The sequence below is a fragment of the Equus asinus genome, chromosome 15 (genome assembly GCF_041296235.1).
Source record: "Equus asinus isolate D_3611 breed Donkey chromosome 15, EquAss-T2T_v2, whole genome shotgun sequence".
Lineage (NCBI taxonomy): Eukaryota > Metazoa > Chordata > Mammalia > Perissodactyla > Equidae > Equus > Equus asinus.
Window position 1 is genome coordinate 29,867,448 of NC_091804.1, and position 27,269 is coordinate 29,894,716.

Consider the following 27,269-nt stretch of genomic DNA (forward strand, 5'->3'; position numbering starts at 1 on the left):
TCTGCATTCTATTAAATCTATTATTACAAAATAATTTAAACATTTCATGTAGAGTGATAAAAGATTTCAGAGTGATTTTCATTACACTGTGAAATCTTTTGTTAAAAATAAAAGCAACTTTCGAAGGGCTTCTGTTTCAGTGACAACAAATGACCATGATAATCTTTCTTACCAATCCGATTTTCTGATGTATCAACCTCAAGTTAGCTGCTGTCTGTGGTTGTTAAAATTCATTCTCATTTTGCTTGGTTGGGCGATTCTTTGGTGTGTGTTTGGAGTTGGGTGGGTGGTGGGAATTCTCTCTCTTCCTCCCTACCCATTTCTCATCCTTCCTTGCCCTCTCCCAAAAGTATACAAACTGGCATGGGATTGCCCATTCAGTTATGATATGTCCGTCTGGGGTATTGTATAAATTGCAGTAGCTGTTTTTCTTAATGTTTAAGCATCATTCTATAGGGGGAGGAAAGAAACAGAATAAATAATAGAAAAGCCAAATTCTGTGTTATGTATCTGTATTCACATACAGATATATTACAAATGTATTCTGCTTATCAAAAATTCAGTTGAAAAATGCTTCTTGTAGAATTTGTTAAAATGACTATACCACTGTAAATTAATTGTTACCCATTTTCAAAGATTCCAGAGAGCCCTTTTTAAAAAAAAAAAAAATTAAGACATAGTTGCTAAACAAAAGCATTATTGGATTCTATTCAAGTAGCTATTTAATGACACCAACATTTGATCTTTGTGTCCAGGGTCCCATGAGCCTATTTGCATATTGACAAATATAATAAAACCCTCCTTTTCTCTCCCCAGCCATTACAACACAAGCTAGCATGGAGTTTCGACGGAAAGGGTCACAAATGTCCACAGACACCATGGTTTCCAATCCTATGTTTGATGCAAGTGAATTTCCTGATAACTATGAAGCAGGAAGAGCTGAGGCTTGTGGGACACTATGTAGGATTTTTTGTAGCAAGAAGACTGGAGAAGAGATTCTGCCAGCTTATTTATCCAGGTCTTAGAATTTTTTTGTTTATTTTTCCATTTATATAGTTTTGATGGTGAAACTGTTGTAGCATGGCTTCGTAGGCTGAATTGATAAGTAAATGTTGGTTTGAAGTACCTGCAAATGTCTGTAAGTAATAAAAATTTTTCCTAACTTCTTCCATTCATTTTACCTGCCTTATCAGGTTTGGTAAAGATCCTTAAGACCTTTTTTATTGTAGAAGTATTATTTATTTGATCTTATTTGCCTTTTATTAATTATGGAGAGATTTGGAACGACCACAGTAATTTTTAAATAAATTTTTAACACAATATTCGACTCTGTAGGTGGTCCATAAATGTTAACTATAAATCCTGCCTCTGAGGAGCTTATTTTTCTGAGTGAGCAAAGCCATGAACACAGGTAATAATGATCCAATAGTAATAGGAAGTCAGAGAGGAGAGAGGCACAGATAAAGTGCTGTGGGCATTCAGAGGATGAAGCAGCATATACTTACCCTGAGGATTCAGGAAGGAGTTATAGTGGATTGGGTGATTGTGCTCGACTTATAAAGGATGGGTAATGTTTAGACTGTGTTAGCAAGTTGGGTGGGATCATCTTATCCAAATTTATGACTTCAGTCTTTGTGAATGGTTCTGCCATTCATTCAGTTGCTCAGGCAAGAAACTAGGAGTCATTTTAGACTCCTCTTCTTTCCCTCTGTATCTTTATTTGGTCAACCAACTCCTGCCTTTCTGCTTTATCTTAATCCTCTTTCTAATCTCTCTGTTCCCACCATAACACTTCACGTCTTGTCACTTTTTTCCTAAATGAATTTGTAATGGCCTCCTATTTTTCTTGACTCTATTTTCCTTCCTCACATGATCATTCACATAGCTACTGAAGTGATGTTAATATCAAGAGCATTCAGGTGTGTGTGTACCTACTAGGTTCTCAGGAGAGAGGATTAAATTGACTCTATCAGGGAACAAAGTACAGAAGCATATAGATATGAAACAGAGTGGTACATGCTGGGAACTGATCAGGGATATCTTAATAGGCTCTTGGCTTTAAGTAACAGAAAACCCTCTCGATGCGACTTAAGCAAAATGGGGATGACTTATGAGAACCTAGTGCTATTTAATATATTCTAAGGTCAGGACATGCAGTAGGGCCTCACAAAGGGCAGGAACCAGGGACTAGAAAGTGTTCAAGGACCAAAACAACTTTCCTCCTTTCTGTTCTCTGTCTAAATGGTCTCCCAGAACTGCTTCATTCTTCTCGTCTCTGCAGATCATTATCTTGTATTGCAGTCTACTTCTAAGTTCCTAATTTCCGTGGCCTTGGTCTAGGTGACCAGCAGGGCCAGTTAGTGTCTCTGAATCCGAATATTCAGATTCCTGGGAAAGAGGATCTGATTAATCAGATGTCTACCTCTTGTCTAGTTAGCTATGAGTGTGAAGGTGGGCCACATGGGATGCTGGCACCCTTGCAGTGGGGCCACATTTCTTAGGAGGGAGACTAAGGTTGGGGAGATACCCCATATGGTATCAATAGAAGGAAGGGAGAAGGCTGTGACCATGAGCTTTCTGTCTGGCCCATAAGACTGGATGGGTGGTAGTATGACCAACCAAAAGAGCAGATTTGTGAGGGGGCCAGTGATGAGCTTAGTTTTGAACCTATTTGAAGCGCCTGTGGGATATTTATCAACAAATATTTACAGACTTTTACTAAGTTTCTACTTTGTACCAGACACTGCACAGGGAGTACTGGAGTAATCAGTAGACATGTCCTGCCCTCGGGTATCCAGTACAGTTTTGGCTAATAGATCTGGAGCTCAGTTGAGAGGTAGGGGCTTTTAGAGACTGATTGGATTATATTCGGTGGCTTAAATAGTGTTTAAAACTAGGCTAGTGGAAGAGATATCTTAGAGAACTGAGGAACACCAATATTAGGAGGCCGTGGAGTAAGAGAATCTGTTAAAGGAAATAGCCATAGAGATCAGAGAAGAACAAAGAGAGAAGGAGGAAGTAATCAAAGGGTTGAATGCTTTAAAAAGGCAAAGCAAAGACTTAGATATGTTTTCTGGATTTAGCAATTGAGAGGCCAGTGGTTATTTGCTAACCTGGTTTTAGTTGAGTTCTAGAGCAAGAAGATAGATTGAAATGGGTTGACAGTGACCAGGAGGTGAGGAAGTTGTTTTTGGAGAGTTTTGCAGAGAAGAGAAGAGTGCCTTACGATAGTAGAAGAGTATACTGATGTAGTTGCTTCTGAAAGATGGAAGATTGAACACTTAGTGGATAGGGGGTGAGGGGTAGAGGTTAAAAGTAAGGTATACGCAAGTATATTCTCAAAAGGAGTTTTACTCACAGTTACCTTCATATCATGATGAACGCATGGTTGAATGAGGTTTCTTCCTTTCATTGTCCCTCCAAAACTAATGGGGAAGGGGAAAAAAGGCACAACCACACACTTTTTTTTAGGAATTGTGAAATGCTGCAAAATTTTACTGATGTGGAATTCAATTCAGTAATTCCTCCAGTTTATTGATAATTACTGCAGCCATTTGTTTGGTTTTGTTTTGGTTGCTTTCATTTGCAGGCACCTGTAACTTTGAGTTACAAGGCTTAAAACTTCCAGAAGGTATAATAGATGTGAATCTTTTCTTCCTTTTCATTAGGAAAGAACATTTGTTTCTTAGTGTATTTGATTCTGAATTGTTTAACTCCAGTAATAGCTTTTAAAGATAGAAGTAATGAAGAGTGGAAGTAGACTTTCAGATGACTATGTACAAAATATAAATAATTATAAAAACAGTTGATCAGCAGTTTGTTTAAAATTTTTTTCTTGCTTTCCTAGATTTTACATGCTTTTAATTCAAGGTTTGCAGATAAATGATTATGTGTGCCATCCTGTCTTGGCCAGCGTTATTCTAAACTCCCCTCCTTTGTTCTGCTGTGACTTGAAAGGGATTGATGTTGTGGTTCCTTACTTTATTTCAGCTCTTGAAACCATTTTGCCAGACAGGTAAGCCATCATTCTGTACTAGTATATCAGTTGTCGGGTTTGACCTGGTCTGTTTTGGTGCTGCCTCCCCAGTTTCCTGATTTATCCTATCCAGTTGTCTTCGTAGCCCGAGGAGACTCAGGCCACATTAAATGAGTGTAGAACATCCAGACCCACCTCATCCCTGAACTGCTTCCATTCTGCTTTGTCCATGAGCTGGTTGAATCCTTTTTGGCCTGATGTAGAGGAGTAAGAGCAGCAGTAGCTCAGAGGTCCTACTTTTGTAGAGTCCACCTTACATTTAAAATCAGTCAATCAATCTGTCAGAGTCTAGTTTAATTCCCCAACAATTTAACATAGAGATTCACACACACGCATACAAATTGCAGAATATAAAGTCAGTGGAAAGTAGTTACTGCATTCTCTATGAGACCAAACCCAGTGCTTGTATTGTGAAAAACTGGCATAATGTATATTTGGCAATAGCTAAAAATATACTTTAGTTCAGAAATGCTAATAGCTTTTTTTTTCTTTGGCAGAGAACTCTCAAAATTCAAAAGTTATGTAAATCCAACAGAATTGAGAAGATCTTCCATTAATATCCTACTTTCTTTGTTGCCCCTCCCGCATCACTTTGGCACAGTCAAATCTGAGGTAATGTTTTATTAAAGTTTTTCATAGTCTGTATTTTGTTTTGTGTACTAATTCAAGTCAAATTACATTTTGAAAATGGAATAGGAGCTTTTAAAAATTGTTTTCAAATTATTTCAAGTGAATCAGCAAAGTTGGTTTGTTGTGGTATTTCTTCTGTCAGTCAGCCATCATGCCTTGGTCTACCATTTCAAGTGGTGTTAGGTTAGTGACATCTGATACCATATGTTGTGTGAGTTAGTGACAGACTTAGCACAGTGGCTAATATTAGGCAGACTGAAAGCCTTGCTTGTTAGACTCATTTTTCCTTTGTGCACTGTAGCAGTTCCTACCTGGGCATAGTGTACCACAACAGTTGATGTTAAAAATTATTTGTTTCTTCCGTAGGTGGTCCTGGAAGGAAAGTTTAGTAATGATGACAGCTCTTCTTATGATAAACCAATAACTTTTTTGTCCCTGAAGTTGAGACTTGTGAATATATTAATAGGTGCCTTGCAAACGGAAACGGACCCCAACAACACTCAAATGATACTAGGTTTGTGTTCACTCATTTTTTTGAAGTGAAAATCCAGTTATTGTTCACCCCAGCCTGCTGAGGAGGCAGGGGTCAGGGGTGGAAGCCCAAGCCTGAAGCTTTATTCTGAATCAGAGGCAGAATTTGTTTGCTTTTATATGTGAAAAAATTTAAAGGGGTGAGATGAGAGAAGAAAAGCATTACAGTGGTCTTGGTAGGTCATTTTTGCTTAGTTTTATTTGTGTTCTTTGTTTTTCTCTTTTCTACTAGCCCTTCCTCTCTCCTTCTATCCCCGTTTCCCCCCACTACTCCCCCCTTCCTCTCTTCTCTTTTCCTCCTTCCTGAGTTCTGCCTCTTCCCCTTCCTCCTGCCCATTACATATATGTGAAAATATTTTGAGTTGGATTTAATTCTGGAAGCCCTGTGAGAACCCTGCCAAGAGGAAATTGAGGAGTAGCTGTTGCTATGCCTCCTGCCTTTTTCCTTATTGATTTCTGTTGGTCTCCTAATCATACTGATTCTCTGTCTTAATTGGCTCATCATTATATGGCCACTGCCGAATTCTGAGCCCTCTTCACGTCTCAGCTTGATTACTGCATCTGTCTCTTTCTGTACTTCTGGCTTTTCATCAAAGCCAAGGGCCTCGTCCTAGGTACAGTACTCTGGTGGGAATACTAAAGAAGTGAATGGCATAGCTTTTATCCTTGAACAAGTCTCATTGCAGAGATTGGAATACCCTCACAAAATTGTCAGGTAACAACAGAAGGCAGTGCTTGTTGCCTTCATGTCATGTCATTTGGGGTGTCCTCAGTGTTGAGAGAGAACAAACTGAAAGAGCAAGGAAGACTTCATAGGGGGAAGTGGAAGTTAATATGGATCTTTTAGGACAGCATTTGAATAGGCAGAAATGAAGTCAGGGTTTCATTCTAGGAGAGGAAATGACATGGCCTAAGAATTGGTGATGGCAGTAGTGGTTGGAGTGGGTGCTCAGGAAGGATAGTATGTTATGCAGCAAGAAGGTGGAAAGAGTGGCTAGAAAGAGCTGATGAGATGGTAAAGAATAAACTAGATGCTTGCTTCCAGCCAGCACTAGATCTACCAGGGATGGAAGGATTTATAGAGTAGGGGGGTTTTCCTACACTATTCAAGCCAACACACCAGCACAGCAAAAGGGACAAGAGCTTTAAGTAGACACTGTCCAGGAATAAAGACTGCATTTAGCCAGAATTTCTCTCATGCAAAATCTCTCAAGGCCCTGACTTACAGTTGAAGAGCCAATGAAAGGTATGAAATCTCAAAATACATGATACTTTAAAATAGGATCCTTATGAATCATGGAGCTGAATTTATAAACACATGTCTTTAAAAATCACAAGGACGGGGGCAATCACAAGGACAAGGACATAGGGAAGAGTAAATCCTTTCATTTTGGAAGGGAGTTGAAAGAACAGAGGTTAGATCTCGATATGAGAGAGCCTCCGAATTATAGTGTTTTAGGTTATCCAAATAGCATATCACTTGAAATCAGATGATTTCTACAGTTGATAGAGTAGTTTTGCTTTACTCTTGCTCTAAAGAGCTCCCTATGTACATTCAAGAGTCACTTGTCACTCTTGTCATAGATTGGCAAAACTGCGTCTCTCCTCTCTTTTTTCATTGTGGGCAAGAGTACTCTCCCAGGGAGATGAGAAGCAGTGTGCTAGGCTCACCATCTTTGTTTCTGTCCTACCCTTTCTAGGGCTATGAGTTTCTTGATAAATACATGCAACTTGCCTTTAGAATATGCTGCCATGGGCAACCATGTGGCTTTAATTATTCTTAAAAAGCAGTCAGTCAGAAAGATAATAGCTGTGATTTTTATTGTGTTGTTTTTATTTTTAAAAGGTCAGCATTGGGTTTTAAAAGTATTCCATAATATTTTCTTAGTTTGTATTACCCTTGAAATTGAGATGTTTATGTCTGGTCTTTCGCAGCAATTAAAAAATATGTGATAATCATCATGTTTTTATGTAAGGCAAAGTTCGACCTTTAGAAAAATGTGGTTTTAAAACTTTGGGGGCAGATCAGAATTAGGGCATTTCTAAAGAGTATCTTTCTGACCAACCAATGGATTTGTTAGTAATTTTATGGAAATTTCAGGAGTACTCAGCTAAAATCATGTTCTTATCTCTACTGTTAATTGAGATGTTTTGGCCATTTTAATATTCTTGTTATGTATTTAAATAAAATGCATTTTTTTCTGTTGCAGGGGCAATGTTAAATATTGTTCAAGATTCAGCACTTTTAGAAGCCATTGGTTGCCAAATGGAGATGGTAAGAAGCATACCACATGTTATCTGTCAGAGAATGTCAACATCTAGTTTTATGTAAATTACATTCCAAAATGTCTGTCCTTGGGATATTTTTTTTCTGCTTTTTCTCCCCAAATCCCCCAGTACATAGTTGTATATTTTAGTTGTGAGTCATCCTAGTTGTGGCATGTGGGACACCACCTCAGCATGGCCTGATGAGTGGTGCCATGTCTGCGCCCAGGATTCGAAGCGGAGAAACCCTGGGCCGCCGAAGCGGAGCGTGCGAACTTAATCACTCAGCCATGGGGCCGGCCCCCTGTGCTTGTGATTTTTAAAGACATTTGTTTGTAAATTCAGCTCCATGATTCATAAGGATCCTATTTTAAAATGTCATGTATTTTGAGATTTCATACCTTTCATTGGCTCTTCAACTGTAAGTCAGGGCCTTGAGAGATTTTGCATGAGAGAAATTCTGGCTAAATGCAGTCTTTATTCCTGGACAGTGTCTACTTAAAGCTCTTGTCCCTTTTGCTGTGCTGGTGTGTTGGCTTGAATAGTGTAGGAAAAGTCCCCTACTCTATAAATCCTTCCATCCCTGGTAGATCTAGTGCTGGCTGGAAGCAAGCATCTGGTTTATTCTTTACCATCTCATCAGCTCTTTCTAGCCACTCTAGACCGAAGTTTGAAGGTTCCTCAAAGCACTAATGCTCCTAAATCAGAAAAGCTTCCCAGAGACTCCCAATGCCCCCTGCTTCTGTCTTCAAGATATGTGATCCCTATACCTAGAGTGGAGGCAGGGGAATGGGGAAATTAGTAGAATATACTGGATGAGCTGGGTGGATGGAGCATGGGCAATCAAATTATTGTTAAGAAAATTCATGTACCAGTAGGTGGCTAATAATAATCAACTGATCTGGTTATAATGAGTTGTATTTATATAGGAAAAAAAAAAAGAGGAAATCTTTAATAGCTTTGTTAGCCCCTGTACATATAGGAATTAATCTTTATACTAACCATAGTATTTTTTTTTTCTTTTTCCCAAAATCCCCCTGGTACCTAGTTGTATATTTTAGTTGTGGGTCCTTCTAGTTGTGGCATGATGAGCGGTGCCACGTCACGCCCAGAATCCAAACCGGGGAAACCCTGAGCTGCCGAAGCAGAGCGCAGGAGCTTAACCACTCGGCCACGGGGCTGGCCCCTAACCATAGTATTTTATTGTTTGTGTTTCATTATATAAATACATTTGAAAGTTACTTTATTTGTTTATTTGTGTTTTGTTTTTTTAAGATTGTATTCCTGTTCTGAAGTTTGCTTGAGAGGCACTAGGGTATTTCTTTAAGGACCCAGAGTCATTAGCTAGTGAAGTCTAGTGATGATGGAAAAGGTCCTGGGCTGCCCTTTATAAACAGCAGCAAAGAAGACCCCAGAATGGGCACCTGTAATCATCAGACCTTTCTTACCCTCCAGTAGCTGGTGTCTATGCAAAAACATCATGGCAGTTTTAATCCCTTGTTAATTGTTATCTGTGTATCAGTTTGTGCTATTTGGTTAATTAGCACATTCTATTTTATCAACATACCTTTTAATGATTGACCTCTGTCTATAGTTGTAAACTATGTACACAGCCCTCAAATGTTTGATTCATTTTTATTTGACTAGGGTGGTGGAGAAAATAACCTGAAGAGTCACAGTCGCACTAATAGTGGTATTAGTTCAGCAAGTGGTGGAAGCACGGAGCCCACAACTCCTGATAGTGAAAGACCTGCTCAAGCTCTCCTAAGAGATTATGGTAAGCCACGTTTATTTTTTTGAAATTCGTTGTTTGTGGAATGACTTTTAATGCCCAGATATACAAAACAAACAAGCAAACATTTCTTAAAAAAATTTTAATGTTCATGATTTTTTATGTACTTAAGTGTAATAGAGAGGCTGTTAGTCTAAAAGATTAAGAAAAAGAAAACTCTTTTAAATTTAGCTCTATAGCTTCTAGCAGTTAGACTTTGGGTAGTTTATTAGATTTTATAAAGGATTGTAAGAGGTGGTTAGGAAACATTTTTCGATTCTGTACTAGATGCTGGTAATACAGAGTCAAATAGGACATGGGCTGTGCCTCAAATTCTAATGGCAGAGTCTGCCAGTTCAGCACTTATTGCAGTGTGGTCAGGGTACATGATGGGATATGCATTATCTGGTAACCCAGAGGAGAGTGTCTTCGTGTTTAAAACCTATAATTTAAGGAAACATTTGCCAACAGAGCATCCTATTCAATGAGGTCCTTACCCTGGGCAATTACCTTACGGGTTCTCTAAGTTTGTGGGTGCCTTTATGTTTTTATTCACAAATTAGTGTATTGAATCTGTGACTATTAATCCCACTAGATTGGAATGAAATCTAGACTCTTAGATGTGAGTTTAATTTTTTAATCATCTGGAGAGTTTATGAGCCTAGGAGTGCAGGCATGTTTCTGTGGTTTAAGTTTGCTATAAAGTATCCTTGAGCCTGTCAGATACATAAGGTCGTTTTGTGGATATTCAACAGATTTAAATATGGCATTTTTGAAGAAATTATTTAAATTATCTTACTCATTATGTTTGTGGATTTAAGTATACTATTGGTGAAAATTTGTTTATTTTTCATGCTTTCTAAAACACTTTTATGCTAAAGAAATATTTGCATTATTGTGTGTGTTCTAATATAAATGTTTGAAGTGAGTATTGTTTGTTTCAGCATTTTGAACTGGTGTTAGTGAGTTCTGCTTGTAATGTCGTAAAATACTTTTTACTAAGAAATCCAGATTTGTGTTAGTGTCGCATGAATGTCTCTCTTTAATGATCATTCCTTTTTCTGTTGTCACTGCCCTCTTTCTGATAGGATCGACAGGTATAATGTCCCTAAAGCTTCTTTTATAAATTCAGTTTAATTGTCCTAATTTATTATTAGCTAAGTAGTAATTACTTTTAAATATAGAATTGGAGGCCAAATAAAAACACAATGACGTGGTTATTTAATTCTTTTTAGAAGTATTAAAGTAGTCTTAGAGAATTAAATGTTAACATGTGTTTGAAAAGGCATTGCATGTGACTTTGGATGGTTTAAACCCTGAGAACAATTTCAACAGATGCTTTCAGATAATTCCCAGCATCTGAGGGGATTCTAAAATTTGAATTTATTCCTCTATAACATTCCAAGGAAATAATTGATAGTCTTTTCATTGTTTTTTTGAAAATGTAACTCTATTGAGTTAATTTAGAAATTTTAAGATTTACATTGTTATAAGATTGATATTGAAACTGCCAAATCCCGGTGGATGTCTGTGTGAAAGTACCTGAGCTGGGAGCTAGGAGCTGCCCTGGTCCAGTGTGTGTGCCCCATGCACTGTTGTTCAGTCAGGCTTGATGGCTCAGGTCAGTGGGGCGGGGAGCATAGCACTGTGTGGGTGCCCATTGTGCTCACTGTGGCTGCTGTGGTCTGTGCCTGGTGGAATGCTGTGCTTCTCGTTACTAATGCTTAGTTGTTTTCCCTCCCTGTGGGATGTGGCATTGGGGTTATATCCTAGCTCTTAATACAGATTCAGCTGCTGGGCTCCTGATTCGCAGCATTCATCTCGTCACCCAAAGACTTAATTCCCAGTGGCGGCAAGACATGAGCATATCACTGGCTGCTCTGGAGCTCCTTTCTGGCCTGGCAAAGGTGAGAAGGGCAGCCCTTTCATTTTAGCCCTGCGAACTTGGATCTTGGCTCTTTTTTCTGTATCTCATGATCACTTGGTGTGGGTATTGCAGTATTGGTTATACGCAAACATAGTTTGTATCCATAGTGTGCAGGAATGAGCCTCCAAGTGAGACTTTACAAAATGGCCTTTGCTTTTTTTTTAATAAGTTCAAAGAGTATAAATGATATTTTTGCTGTTAAATTACAGGAAACATTTTAATACTTGCTGTTTATTTATTGGGACATAATAAAATACCTATTGATTTTGTATTTGCATATAGTACCCTTAAATTTTCAGCATGACATTTTGTGCCATTATAGGATCATCTAATTTTAATAAACAAACACAGCTTTGGTAAAGGAAGAAAAGAGGCTCTTTTTACAAAGAGTGATTATTCTAAAATATACCATTTGGGACTTTTTGTGACTTTTTTATCTTCCATTATCAGAAGTAAGTGAAAATTGGCTGTACTTTCAAATTTCTTTCACAGCTATTATTTCAGTTTTGTGGAAGCTTAGAGCTGGGTGGCCATTTGCACTTCTCCAAGTATTTTCTTTTTTTATTGAGGTGAAATTCACAATGTGAAATTAACCATTTTAAAGTGAATGGTTCAGTGGCTATTAGTACTTTTACAGTGTTGTGCAACCACCGCCTCTATGTTTTAGTTCCAAAACATTTTCATCACCCCAAAAAGAAATCCTTGTATCCATTAAGCAGTTGCTTCCTGGTGTCCCCTCCCCCCAGTCCCTGACAACCACTTATCTGTGCTCTGTCTCTCTATATATTTACCTATTCTGGACATTTCATATAAATTAAATCATACAGTGTGTGACCTTTTGTGTCTGGTTTCTTTGACTTAACATGTTTTCAAGGTTCATTTATGTTGTAGAATATGTCAGAATTTCATTCCCTTTTATGGCTGAATAATATTCCATCATATTTATATACACCAATTTGTCTATCCATTCATCTGTTGATGCACATTTGGGCTCTTTCTACCTCTTGGCTATTGTGAATAACGCTACCAGACTCTTTTCCACAACAACTGAATCTCTTTATAGTCCCACCAGTGATGTATGAGGGTTCTAGTTTCTCTACATTCTCACTAACGTCTAAGTGTTTTCTTATCTGTAAAATGGGCAGGATTATCTTGTGCATAACACCTGGTGTTATCAGGATCAAATCAAATGAAATACGTAAGACACTTTTTGAACAAAAAGGTAATGTTCATACATAAGGTGATATTGTCTGAGATGATAAAGTTCAAGCCTTTTGTTTTACAGATGTAGGGACAGGTGAGCAGAGGCTTTGACTTACTAACTCATGAGAGACAAAATAGGCAAGAAAACCTAAGGTGTTCTTACTGCCCCTTAAGCTTACCTCAGAGATTGTCAGGAATAGATGTAATGGCCATCATTATGTGAGGAGCAGTTACTGATGCAGAAAGTAAGAACAGCCCTTCATGAGACATGCAGGACCACACTGTCTTTGAGCACGAGGTACTGTTTCCTGTGACCTTCAGTATACTCTCAGTATTAAGGAATAATTAGCCCTAGATAGAGTGCTGCTCCAGCCCTTCAGATAAAGGGCTAACACCACCTGATTTCAAGACTTACTATAAAACTACAGTAATCAAAACAGTCTGGTATTGGAGTAAGTTTGTACAGATCAATAAAATAGTATAGGGAGTCCAGAAATCCACACATACGTGGACATCTGCTTTTGACAAAGGTGCAATGGTAGTTCCAAGGAGAAAGGATAGTCTTTTCAACAAATGGTGCTGGAACAATCAGTTACTTGCATACAAAAAAAAGAAAACTTTGACTCATAACTTGCATGATGTACAAAAATTAACCCCAAATGGATTGTAGACCTAAATGTAAAATCTAAACCCTAAAACTTCTAGAAGAAAACATGGAAGAAAACCTTTGTTGGTTGTACAAAGATTTGGGTTATACAAAGATTTCTTTGATATTACAGCATAGAAGAATAAACTATTAAATTGCACTTCATTGAAATTAAAAACTACTCTCCTTTGAAAAACACTGTTAAGAGAATGAGATGACAAGTCACAGATTGGGAGAAAATCTTTACAAACCACATATTTGATGAAGGACTTGTATCCAGATTATATAAAGAACTCAAAACTCAATAATAACCTTTCCTTTTGGCAATGTGCAATAGTAGTATGGTGGTGCAGATTTCCAAGAAGGGGAAGTTTGTTGGTGATGGCATTTTCAGAGCTAAACTGAATGAGTTACTCGCTCAGAGACTTGTTGAAGATGGCTACCCTGGAGATGAAGTCTGAATTTTACCAACCAGGACAGAAATCATTACCTTGGCTTCCACGATGCAGAATGTTCTTGGTGAGAAGGACCAGTGGATCTGGGAGTTGGCCAATGAAGGTCAGAAGATCGGCTACCCTGGGTGCTGTGTAGAGCTGCATGCTGAAAAGGTGGCCACAATAGGTCTGTGTGCCATTGCCCAGACAGAGTCTCTGCATTACAAACTCCTAGGAGGGCTTGCTGTGTGGAGAGCCTAGTATGGGGTGCTGCAGTTCATCATGGAGAGTGGGGCCAAGGGCTACAAGGTCATGGTGTCAGGGAAACTACAAGGACGGGGCTGAATCCATGAAGTTTGTGGATGGTGTGATGATCCACACTAGGGACTCTATTAACTACTATATTGATACTACTCTGCACCACGTGCTGCTCAGATCGCATATGCTGGGTGTCAAAGTGAAGATGATGCTGTCCTGGGACCCATGTGTGAAGAATGGCCCTAAGAAGTCCCTACTTGACCATAGGAGCATTGTGGACTCTAAAGATGAGATACTATCCACCATCTCCATCTCAAGGACAACAGGTTAGGAAGCCAGAGCTGCCTACCATGCGCTAGCCAGTCTCTGCTGCATAACAGGGTCTTCTTGGCAACTGAATCTAGAGTCTGGATGTTGCTTTGTAAAGACCTTTAATAAAATCTTTTAAAAAGGCAATACAATAATAACAAAAGACCTCAATAATATAACAACCCAGTTTAAAAATGGGCAAAAAAGTTGGACACTTTACCAAAAAGATATACAAATGGCAAATAAGCACATCAAAAGATGCCCTATATCATTAGTTATTAGGGAAAGGCAGTTAAAACCACAGTGAAATACCACTCCATACCTATTAGGATGACTAAAATTTTAAGACTAACTATACCAAATATTGGTGAGCATGTGGAAGAACTGGAACTCTCACACACTGGTGAAGGGAATGTTAAATGCTGCAACCATTTTAGAAAACAGCTTGGCAGTTCCTTAAAAAGTTAAACATACATCTATCCTATGGCCCAATCATTATGCTCCTAGGAGATAAGAGCATATATCCATATAAAGACTTGTACGTGCATGTCCGTAGTAGCTTTATTTGTGATATCCAGAAGCTTGAAACAACCCAAATGTCTATCAGCAGGTGACTGGATAAATAAATTGTAGTATATCCATACAATGGAATATTTCTCAGCAATAAAAAAGAAAGCACAATTGATACACACAAGAATGTGGATAAATCTCAAAGTAGTTATGCTGAGTAAAAGAACCCAGACCCCTCTCCCCCACTGCAAAAAAGGAGTACAATGCCATATGATTTTATTTATATAAAACTTTAGAAAATGGAAGTTAACCTATAGTGACAGAAAGCAGACCAGCAGTAATGTAGGGAGGGGGCAAAAAGGAGTGGAAGGAAGGATTACAAAGGTGCATGAGGAGATTTTGGGAGGTGATGCATATGTCTACTATCTTAATTGTGATAGTTTACAGGTGTATATTTATGCCCAGATTATCAAATTGTGCACTTTAAATACCTGTAGTTTACTGTATGTTAGTTATACCTCTAAGCATCTGCACAGAGGTTTGTAGCCCATAGAGTATTACTGCGAGGTTGTGTTAGGGGGCTTAAAAAATGTGTACATGTTCTATTGCCAGCTGTTCTTTTGATCTCTGGCAGTAATGAGTAGGTACACCCCAAGAGTTTAGGTTTTAGGGCATGAAAAAGTATGCTGAAAGGAAATACTGCTTTAGTGTTTGAAAAATGTCCTCTATTTTTATAGAGTATTGTATGATAGTACATCTGAAATATTCTGTTCCTCTATATAAATAATATTTTAAAAAGCAAGGCTTCCAGTGGTGTGTCACATTCTCAGAAAGGCTGGGCTTCAGTACAGATGCTTTGAAATTGGTACAATGTTTCCCAGCTAACTATGTTCCCCATATGAATATGCTTAGGTGAAGGTGATGGTTGACTCAGGAGACCGGAAGCGAGCCATCAGTTCCATATGCAGCTATATTGTGTACCAGTGTAGTCGGCCAGCTCCTTTTCACTCCCGGGATCTGCACTCCATGATAGTGGCCGCTTTTCAGTGTCTCTGTGTCTGGCTTACAGAGCACCCTGATATGCTTGATGAAAAGGTTAGTTTACTAGATCTTTAAACAGTAAATAGAAACAAAAATGTATACTGGGAAATGTCTTTTAAAAGAGAATATCTAAATTTAAATACAATACTGCATACTTTATACCCAACATGCTTGTTATATTTCTGTAGAACACTTGTCGTTTTGAGCACAACTTAAAAACGGTCATTGTGCTTATATTCGTTTGCAAATTAAGTCATAGAGAAGTTCTTTTGAAAGATGAGGTCTCGACTAATTTATCTGAACTATCAAGAGTGTTCTTTCTTGAAAGGATGGTAGCCTTGAGGTGGCCAGTAGGCACTTTGGTCATCCTTCATCACACCAAGAAGGGCAGTTGAGGGGCTGGCCCCATGGCCCAGTGGTTAAGTTCGCGCACTCCACTGCAGTGGCCCAGGGTTTCGCTGGTTCGAATCTTGGGTGCGGACATGGCACTGCTCATCAAGCCATGCTGGGGCGGCATCCCACATGCCACAACTAGAAGGACGCACAACTAAGAATATACAACTATGTACCGGGGGGCTTTGGGGAGAAAAAGGGGGAAAAAAGGGGGGGGGCAGTTGATAGCCAGGCTGCAAACCTAGAGCACAGCTTGTCTTTAAAGATTGCTTGTATCTAAGAAATTTCATATCACACACATTTCTCCATCTTCATGTAGACACAGATACCTAGGCTGCTTTCCCTGGCATTGTTCCATGTAATACCTTTCTTATGGGGAGGCAGGCAGTTATAAAGAATTCACAGTGTAAATAAAAGACAAGATATCAGTGAGGAATTTAAAACTATGGACCAAGAACATTTTAGTGGATACCAGGGGAAAGGTGGGGTGGGGGGTGGGCACAAAGGGTGAAGTGGTGCACCTACAACATGACTGACAAACATTAATGTACAATTGAAATTTCACAAGATTGTAACCTATCAATAACTCAATAAAAAAAATAAAAAAAAAAAGACAAGATATCAGGCTCATTAGATATTTGTAGAGAGCTTTATAGTTTTAAAAATAATACTGTCAATTAAGTCTTAGTCATTTTCATTATGGCTTCTAAAGTTATGGTACCAGAAATTGCTTAAAAATGTCAATAACTGATGAACTTCCCTTTGGATAATCTAATATGTTTTAAACCATCCAGGTTTAAGTGAATTTCTGTTACATCTCTTTCTCTTGGGCTTTCATGATTTACAGTACATGGTAATTTTAAAGAATTGTGACTGATAAAATTGAATTGAATTTATCATTATTATCTAACTCTCTGAACACTAGTTTTAAAGAGAAATTAGGGGAGGCAAAGTTTATAATATTATTATGAAATTAACATATACCTGTTAAAGAAGATGAGAAACTAGAGCCCCATCACCAAAACAGAACCATTATTAGCATTTTGGTGTATATTCTTCTCCTCTTCTAAGTGTATTACAAAAACTGATCTGCCTTTCCTGCTTCTAGGACTGTCTTAAGGAAGTACTGGAGATTGTGGAACTGGGTATTTCAGGAAGTAAGTCCAAGAACAGTGAGCAAGAGGTCAAGTACAAAGGAGATAAGGAGCCAAACCCTGCATCTATGAGGGTAAAGGATGCTGCCGAAGCCACCCTAACATGGTATGAAAGTGACTGCACAGGGATTGTGCCTAGGAATTAGATGGGCTACCTGTGATCCTTGTTGTTTCGTCTCATCCCCGATTGTTAACATTAAGTGACACAACCCTTTGAGGATACTTTTTCTCCAGAAATAAAATGGAAAAGAAAATGTCTTGTTTTTTTGGACCAAAAGAAACCAGGAACTTGGGGCTGAGAGTTTGGTTCTTGTTTTTTCATGGTGGTTGATGTTAATTCAAGTCATCATATTAGAACTAGAACGGATCTTGGATAGACTTACTCCACCCTTTCACTTTGATGACTAAGTCCAGAGACGGGATCTGTCTGTAGTCACACTATCAGGTTTCCTGTGCTCTAGGTCAATGGTCTATATTCTTTGCTACGCTATTTTATATTACATGTTACAGGTTCATTCAGCCAAGATTTATGAAATCCTTCTTATACTGGAAGTAGGATCATAAAGATAAATCAGATTCAATCACCACCCTCAAAGAACTTCTTATTCAATAGGGAAGATAAGATATGAATGCAAATAACTGTGATATTAGGTGGAAAAGACGTGCTCTAAGAGAAGAGATACAAATAAAATGCTGGAGAGTTGGAAGGAGGAAATGAATGCTTCCAGATAAGGGAAAATCAAAGTAAGATTCCTAGGGAAAATGACATTGGCCTTGCCTCTTAGAGGATAGGTAAAGTTTGAGCTGTTAGCCAGATTACTGAGTGGTTAAGGCAGCAAGAGAAGATTCCTGTTTCAAGCATTTTGTTAGCGAAGGGACGGAGACGGGTTGATACCTTGAAAAAGTACCCAAGAGAGCTGAGAGAGTTTGTGAGAAGAGTAGAAGGAGTGAAGGAAGGCAGTTTAGGCACATTTATGGACTGAAAGGAAGAGGTAAATGGAGAAGATTAGGTAGAATCAATACAGATGGAAAGATGGGGCTTATGAAGGGATAAATGTGATGAAAACCTGGAAAAACATAAAAGCAGGAAGAAATGTCAGGTCTTTCTGGGTTGGCTCATCTTGGTCTTTTTAAGTAAAGTAGCAGGCAAGATTGCTTGAAGATTTGCGTGTAAATCAGCCCTTACCAAGATGCCAGAATCTTTTGTGAGTTCAGTGGTCTGTTGATAACTTAGGGTGTGCACCATAAAGTTGGATTTATTTCTGTTCCTCATGGGCTTAAGGTCATCCAGTCAAATTTTAGAAGCATACTTGCTTTAGTTTAGTCCTGCTCACTATGCTAATGCGGGGTTTTGGTGACTTTGTGGAGGTTTGGCTAATAGCTAAAAAGTAAGGAAAAATGTGAATGAGTACTAGAAATAATAAAAGTTCAGAGAAAAGACCATGTGTGGGCAGGAGTAGACTCAAAAGAATTATAAAAGAACTAAGACTTGATGTGGACTTCAAAGATTAAGAAGGATATGGAGAGAAAGGGGCAGGACATTTCTTACTAGGAAGTCTGCATTATACAGAAATAAGTTGGCTTCATCCTACCCTGGATGGGCTATTCCTATCGGAGTATAATTGGCAGTGAGGATTGGATATGTACTCAGAATGAGTAGAGAGCCCTGGGATGCTTACCCCAAACCTAGCCAGTAGTTACCTAGATGGCTCATCTGTCTCGTCCCTGCTGGTAAATCCACAAAGGGTATCTCCAGTTTACCGTCTTGAACAGTGCCCTGTGAAGAGTGCTGTTATCATGAAACATGTCCAAAACCAAATTTCTTTGTTCCCTCACAATTAGAGCTTTGTGTCAGTATCACTGCTGTTTTCCAGTTATACAAACATAGAACTTTGGTTTTTTTTTTTTATTTATTTCTGCTTTATCTGTCATTCCCTACATGAAGCCAGTGACTGAGCCCAGTGGACTTGACTTTTGAAAGTATTTCCTCCAACCCCTCTCACCTCAGATAGTATCTTACTCCAGACCCTTGTCACTTCTTTCCTGATTTCCCTGTTTTCAGTTTCTTACCTTTCTGGTTGTTCATCTTGCGTTCTATTGCTCAACTCGTTATCCGTAGGCACTATTTTAATTCCACTGCTTGAGTTGAATTGAAAACTGAATAGATCTCTGTTTCCTGCCATGTTGTGTGAACTTCTTTGTCTTGTTTTCAAGGCCCTCCTTATTCTGTCCCCACTCGAACTGTCTCATCTTTCCCAGCACATCCCTTCTGCCATAGTCAGGCCTGGCAGGCCACTTGTGGTTGTGAACTGGGCATGCTCATACCTGTCTATGTACCTCCCCTGGGTTTCAGGACTTCCCTCTTCCCCCTCAGCCACATCCTCCACTGTTCAGTGTATATATCAAATCTAGCTACCTCTGTGGGACCTTCTTTGGTTATTCTGCTTCTGAATGATGACTCTTTTCTGCACCTCTATGCTCGTTCAGTCTGACCCTACCGCAGAGCATGGCATTCTATACTGTCATGATCATACCTGATTATATTCGGTATGTGCTAGTGTTGTCCCCTCAACCTGGAGAGAGGCATGTTTCCCTCTTCACACCCCAAACAGTGCTGAGCGTACAGTAGACAATTATGGAGTGCAGATTGGCTGGTTGGGTTTTTTCCCTTTTTATATATATATATATATATATATATATAACTATAAATATATTTATAAAAGTAAATATATCTAAAAATATATATATAAATATAAGTTCAGAATTAGAATGTTGGGGAGTCATTTCGGCAGCCCTTCTGCTTAAGTTGCCTTTAAGACATGTTTACCAAGTTGTTTACTCTCTAATTTTGGGATACTCTAACCCCCAAGGTTGCCCATTTCATTTTAATTATTAAAAACTTGATGTTTACATTGAGCTAAAAGCTGTCCCACTTTAACTTTTACCTGTTGGTCCTGATTCAAACTTTTGGTAGTGAAATCCAAGCAGTAGCAATGTCTAAAGACAATGCTCATGTTCTCTCTGAGTCATTTCTGCCAGTACCTTCAGCTGTTTTTCATATGACAGGATTCAAGTACCTTTATCATCCTGGTCATTCTCCTCCCAATGGGCATAGGTTTGACTATGTACCTCTTAAAGGTCATTTACTGAGTATAATATGCTAGTAGATGGGGTCCGGTGACCTTTAAACTCTAGAATATTGCATTTTCATTAAAATGTATTGGAGACTGCATTGGGTTTTTGAGAACCTGTGATTTGCGTTAAGTCAACTAAAATCTTTTGAGTCTTCTTTCACACATTTACCTTCCGTCTGTCTTTCTCATCCTTACTTATTTGTTTGGGAGTATTTGGATATAATTTACAGAACTTTACATTTAAATCTGGAATCTCTTTATGTAAGATTTACCTCATTATTTTTAGTCTTTTAAGATTTTTTAGAATCCCAACTCTTACTCTGATAGATTAACTCTGTAGCTCAACTTTTGGTCAACTGAAGATTTAATGAACCTGTCCTGTGTGTCCTAATCAAAGATACTGATAAAAATATTGAATAGAGGGGTGGGCCCAGTGGCATAGTGGTTAAGTTCGTGCCCTCCGCTTTAGCAGCCTGGGGTTCGTGGGTTTGGATCCTAGGTGCACGCTGCTCATCAAGCCATGCTGTGGCGGCATCCCACATACAAAATAGAGGAAGACTGATGACACAGATGTTAGCTCAGGGCCAATCTTCCTCACCAAAATATATATATATATATTGAACAGAGGTAGACTCCCTTCAGGTTCACAGTGAATTTTAAATCTTGTCTACAAGTTTATAATGGGTACACTGTCACATACTTGCGTGTGTTGATTTCAGAACTATTTCTCTGCCTTTCCAGTGTAGTCACTATCAAGAAGAGAAAATGTGGTTAGGCTGCTGTGATTTGATCATAGTGACCTATTCCCTTGCTAGCAACCTATTTGGTAATGTCTTAGAATCTTGCATGGAACACAACATGCTCACGTGGTCTATATGCTTTGGGGCATTCATCTCTGTCCCATTTTAGAAAACCAAAGCCACGTTTTCCCATTGCTGGTCTCCTGGTATTTTGCCTATTTTCCACAAATCCTTAGGCCTGAGCTAATCATCAGATTCTCCTGGTCTGTGAAATTCTTAGATAATCCTCCTCCTAGGAGGCGACAGAATGGAAGGAAAATATCTGTTGAGCGTTGTTGCTGTCCATTATCAGAGATGTTTGGGTTCAAGCATTAGAATGAAAGAGAAAGAGGCCACTGAAGCTCAGGATTGAGATCATCAAAGTGGTGTTGGGAATATTAGTTTTCCAAATGAGTTGCATATGAAGGGTCAGGTGATATTAGAACCACAAGATAAAATCTTTATGTTTTCATTACTAGATAATTCTCTCTGTGCTTTAGTTTCTTCATTGTAAAATGGGAATAATAATGGCACTTGGGTTGTTATGATAGGGTTGTTATAATAACTAAATAAAATAGTGTGTGAAAAGTGCTTAGATCAGTGCCTGGGACATGGTAAGTGCTGTATATGTTATTATTCAGTGAATGTGTGGAAATATCTATGGATATAAACATTTCTGAATGTTAAGTCTTGATCAGTTGAATTCCTGTTTACAAAGCATTTTTTTGCCTGTATATTCTCATTTAATAATTACTACATTTCTGTGAGATGTAACTATTACTGCATCAAGTTCCTTATCTGTAAAATGAGGCTGTCCACTCATGGCCACACAGTGAGAAGGCAGGAGGCCCTGGTTTCCAGTCTCTAAATGATCACTTATCTCTTCTGAGCCTGAGTTTCCTCATCTGAAAAATTGAAGGGGTTTGGCTGATCTTTGGGTCCTTTTCTAGGTCTAGAATGCTTTGGCTAGCATACTTCTGAAACCTGAAGCACACAAAAGTTTTAAATATATCCTTAGCAGCTTCATGATTTGAAAGTGTGGTTAGTCAGGTTCCCTGGGTAGTAGACTCTGAGAGAGAGATTTGCTTGCAAGGAGTTTATTGGAAAGTGCTCTCGGGATCAGTCCCTATGGGGGAAATGAAGGATGTGGGATTGAGCAGAGGGAACTAAACTGTGATGCAGTTGCAACCAAGAGCTATGGAGCTGGATTGACCCTTCAGAGTTCTCTCAAGTTGGGGCAAGGGGGCTGGGACTTAATACCCCTGCATCAACAATTCACTGGATGCTGGCTCTCTCAGGGGAAAGCTGTGATCTTGGCTGAGGTGGTTCTTGTGACTGAGGGCAAGTCCTGGAGATGGACTCAGCTGAAAGCTGGGACCGCCATCTGTTTGCATCTAGGGGAATGAATCAGTCTTGGAAGGGCAAATCTGGATAGCTCACCACAGCATCTACTACAGGGAGTAAATCTGACCTGCGAAGTAGAAGTGTGGCTGTGGTCAATTAAAATTCAAAATAGCAGAAAGACACATTGATGCATGAGGTAAACTTAAGATTTCCTTTGGGCATTAACTGTTATCTTTTCCATTCTCCATAGTATAATGCAGTTGCTTGGCGCGTTTCCTTCTCCCAGTGGTCCTGCCTCTCCTTGTAGTCTGGTGAATGAGACCACTTTGATTAAATACTCCAGGCTGCCAACCATAAACAAGCATAGTTTCCGGTACTTTGTCCTGGATAACAGTGTCATCCTGGCAATGCTGGAGCAACCTCTTGGAAATGAACAGAGTAAGTTTCAGCACTTTGGGCCTTCTCCTCTTCTAAATCACATGTTCATCGGTTCCAGCAAGCTGTTCCCAAGATCAGGGAAGGAAAGACTGCAAGTTCTAAGTAATTTTGCATTTGTCAAAAAGACTTCTAGCTGTGGGATAATAGCGACTAAAAAATAGAGGGTCAGAAAATGGAATATACATATTAAATAGACTGTTTTAGAGGCTCTTTATGTGTGTCTGAAATATTGGAGAAGAACTCTAGTTTTATAAGAAGTTTATTTTAGTGGGATATTTTCTGTGGTTTACTGGGTATAAAAATTATTGTCACTCTTCCTTCCCTCTTGAACTTCAGATCTTGCCCCTCACCCCCTGTTGTTCTCTTTCAGTTATTGGTGCCACCCAAACAGGTTGGAAATTTGAGGAGTCATATTTGCCTGCTCCCCTCTGTTTTCTCCCTTAAGTAATTGGTTTCCAAGTTTCCGTCTTCCTGGTGACTACTATATCTTTCCTTTCCTCTGTATCCCTTCCTGTACATCCAAATGCAAGGCCTTGTTATTTCTTCTTCTTTTTTTTTTTTGAGGAAGATTAGCCCTGAGCTAACTGCCGCCAATCCTCCTTTTGCTGAGGAAGACTGGCCCTGAGCTAACATCCGTGCCCATTTCCTCTACTTCATATGTGGGACACCTACCACAGCATGGCTTGATAAGCGGTCCATATGTCCGCACCTAGGATTTGAACTGGCGAACCCTAGGTCACCAAAGCGGAGCATGCGAACTTAACCGCTATGCCACCAGGCCAGCCCCAGGACCTTATTATTTCTCACCTAGGTTATTGCAGTTGCTTCCTACATAATCTGATCCCCTCTCCCCGCACCTTCCAGTTCCAAAATTTGTTTACCCTTACCTCCATCCTACTTGCTGCCACTATAGTATTCATCTTCAGATACAGATCTGATCATGCCAGTGCCCTCCTGAAAACCCTTCAGTGATTTTCCATTGACACAATGTGTACCATTTTCCTCCTCTCCTTTCCCCCAGTTATAGACCATCTCAAGGCATGTGATTACCACTGTAACCCAGACTACTCACAGTACACTTTTTCCTGATGGTGATTGGAATCAGCCAGTTTGTAAAGGAAGCATGTTCTTAGAGAGATCCTTACTGCTGGGAAGGTGAAGGAAGGTGAAGATTACAGAATCTGTGGGAGGACATAAAGGGACCTTAGGGAACCACCTAGTATACAATTCCCTCATTTACAGGTGAAGAAACTGAGGCTCAGAGAAGGTATGTGACTTGTCCAGAGTCACTTGAGAAGTATACAGTGTGAAGGGACTAGAATCCAAATTTTCTGTTATCTTTGCAGCACAGTGATAGGATTTTCCTCATTATTTAAAGACTTGCCTTCTTACCTTTGCAAAGGTGAACAGGGTATTAGAGTCCCATGCAAATTATTTTGAGCATATATGAGTAGGGTCTTCTAAATTCACAGAATGAAAGTGAGACATTTCCTCGTAGTTCAGGGATGAATGAATGCCATCACGGGTTTCCATTATGTTTTGGTAAAATACAATGACTTTACTATGAAATAGATGGGGCCTTTTATTATTGCCCAACTCCAACGTGGTGGTCCCGTCTTTCCTGCAGGCACCTCTTCCTCCTCTACCCCAGACGTAGGGCTTGCTTGACTTTCTTTCCTGGCTTGTACCTATTATTCATGATTCTTCTGGCCTCCTACTCCCAAGCCACCTGCTAAGGAGTCTGTAAAATTCCAGTATCCCCTCCGGGTTTCCCGGGGTAAGTGTTAACCCTTTTCCAGACTTTTAGGACTCCCCTACTCTCATTCCAAGTAATTTTATTGCATTGGAAGTCTACCAAAAAGATAAACAATTGGAATTTGTGGATTCACAAGGACATTTTAATAGTTCATTGTATGGCTAATAACAGAGGAAGTGAGGGAGAGACATTTGAGCAAGTTCAACTCCCACACCAGAGACGAAAGGGAATAAGAAGGATCTGGGTCACTCGGGAAGTACATCCTGAGTTCTTTACGTCCCTTCTTCCTGCCCCTGAACTTCTGCTGGGATGGAACAGTGCCATCCTGTGGTGGACAGCAGGTACAGAAAGGCATGGGTGAATGTAACATTAGCCCTGCCAGCACCCAGGCTGTCTTCCTGTGCTTAGGTCGTTTCCAACAGTATTTGCCAGGACAGTGTTTCCCAAAAATGTTTATGTGTACCACTGGAGGTCTGTGAGATGATGTTAGCCAATATGTTAGTGAACATTATGTGCTTTTAAACATGTGTTTAAAAAATAGATAATTAGCACACCAAAGTTCATGGTTTCTCATTTAAAGTAGAGATATACAATTTCCTTTTAAAATAAATTTGTTTCAAAAAAAAGTAAAGAAAGTGGTTGATAGAAAGTAAGATAATAGTTCTTATTGTACATGGGTATGGCAGAAACCACAGAGGTGGTACACAAAGGATGACACTGTGCTAGGGCTTTGATTATTAGAGGCTCTCCAGTTGACAATAGGTGTATTTTGAGCGGTGGTTGTCTGAAATAAAAACTTTTACACCAACATTTTATTCTAGATGATTTTTTCCCCTCTGTCACTGTGCTGGTCCGGGGAATGTCTGGAAGACTTGCTTGGGCACAACAACTTTGCCTTTTACCCAGAGGAGCAAAAGCAAATCAGAAGGTATCCATCAGAAGCTACAGAGAAGTGACTGGGAGTGAATGTGATTGTGTGTGCATGTGTGTGTTATGATTTAAAAGTTAAATAACATTTCAACAAAAATCACAGATAAAATAAATATTTTTGGTCCTAGCCAGATTCTCAGTCAGTGGGTTCACATCAGTATTGTCTTAGAAGCTTAGAATTTCAGATCCACTGAATTACTCTTTAAAGACATGTTCAAGGCAGGTGTATTTTCAAAGAGCTTCCTAGGTAATTCTGACATCCACTTATGATTGAGAACTACTGTTCTGAACAGTGGGCCCAATTTTTTTCATGCAATGTTAAATATAATAAAACTCAGGTACATGCCATATGTGAAAAAAAACTTGGCTGGACCTTTGATGACTCTGGCAATAGGACTTAGTTTCAAATTGTTTCATATGATTTATTCTTGTATAATTGGTAATAGTCTCTGTAATTTTTTTAATGTGTTGTATAATTTAATAAAATCTTCTTTTGTTTTGGCATAGTTTATTTACTTTATAACATTTGTAATTATGTGAATAAAATTTCCTCATGGGAGAAAGTGGGAAAATTCAAATAATGAAGAAATTTTAAATCACCTGTTTTCTCAATCTCCAAAAGTAGATCGCACTGTTAATATTTTAGTGGATTTCTTTCCAGTCTTTCCTTTCTATACACAATAACACTTAAATAGAATTTGAGTCATATTTGTATACTGCTGTTTTCACTTATCACATAGTAAGCTTTTACTTACGTTACTAAAAATCTTTAAAACGTGCCAATAAAATTTTACCAGCATTTAAGAGACACCTGCAAAATTGGAGCGTGTGTCTAAAATCACTTAAAATCCTAGATGTCTCTGTTAGATGAGATATGTTTATTACGCTATGAGGAGCACACTTCTATTTTCTCTTGGTGGCATCATGCACATCATATTCTGTCAGCAGCACTGTAAGCCACTAAGTTAGCATCAAAGACTGAGGAGGAAGGAGATCAGGAAAGGAACTAGAACTTGGTGGTGGTTTAATATGTTTCATATGTATTTTATTTAATCCTTACAACAATCTTGTGTTGGGTTTTTTTCCATTTTTCACATGTGAAAACGGAGGCCACACAACTAATATATATTAGAGCAGGGATTTGGAGCCATGAAGACTTAGATTCTGTGCCCATATTCTTTCAATTAAGCCAGCTACGGTTCTAATTAAACTCACTGTCTAGAGATGCCCAGTGTGCCTAAACTTGTGCTTCATTATATGGAATGATTTGAGAGCACTTGGGAAAGAAGGGAGTTTGAGGCTTAAGCTCTGAAATGCCTTATCTGTTGGCTTCCCATTAATATGGAAGATTCAGGCCTGGAGTACTGGGATTCACAACCCCATTTATCAGTCACAAAATCTAGAATAAGTTTTCTGGAAAAGAACATTTTTCTAAAAATAGAATACACTAGACTGTTTACCTTTACTGTTAGCAGTAGTATCTGCAGATTCTTACTGAGTTTCTGTGTTATGTAATCCTGGGGAAACACAGGCATCTAAGAGACCAGGGAAATACGTGGTTGTTATAGATGACACTAGGAGTAATAAATATAATGTTGTTTGTTTTAACAGCTTTTTGTGCCTGAACCTCGTCCAGTTCCTAAAAATGATGTTGGATTTAAATATACTGTGAAACATCGACCATTTCCAGAAGAAGTGGATAAGATTCCTTTTGTGAAAGCAGATCTAAGCATTCCAGATTTGCATGAAATCGTCACTGAGGAAGTAAGAAAAATTATTG

General features: G+C 38.9%; 1 protein-coding gene and 1 pseudogene across 9 annotated transcripts in view; both read left to right on the forward strand.

The window, feature by feature from the left end:
* RALGAPB (Ral GTPase activating protein non-catalytic subunit beta) overlaps window positions 1-27,269 on the forward strand; it is a 90,624-nt gene that overhangs the window by 37,126 nt on the left and 26,229 nt on the right. For 7 of the 9 annotated variants that reach the window (XM_014847187.3, XM_070485926.1, XM_044748849.2 and 4 more), the window contains 12 exons: window positions 817-1,018; window positions 3,848-4,015; window positions 4,534-4,648; window positions 5,033-5,180; window positions 7,408-7,472; window positions 9,110-9,239; window positions 11,007-11,140; window positions 15,433-15,615; window positions 17,063-17,214; window positions 22,616-22,803; window positions 25,381-25,487; window positions 27,101-27,253. In XM_014847187.3, the coding sequence (XP_014702673.1) occupies window positions 817-1,018; window positions 3,848-4,015; window positions 4,534-4,648; window positions 5,033-5,180; window positions 7,408-7,472; window positions 9,110-9,239; window positions 11,007-11,140; window positions 15,433-15,615; window positions 17,063-17,214; window positions 22,616-22,803; window positions 25,381-25,487; window positions 27,101-27,253 (1,745 nt within the window). The remainder of the gene's footprint in view (window positions 1-816; window positions 1,019-3,847; window positions 4,016-4,533; window positions 4,649-5,032; window positions 5,181-7,407; window positions 7,473-9,109; window positions 9,240-11,006; window positions 11,141-15,432; window positions 15,616-17,062; window positions 17,215-22,615; window positions 22,804-25,380; window positions 25,488-27,100; window positions 27,254-27,269) is intronic. The other 2 variants (XM_014847188.3, XM_044748850.2) reach the window with 1 other exon arrangement.
* Window positions 13,194-14,187, forward strand: LOC106835084 (small ribosomal subunit protein uS3-like; annotated as a pseudogene).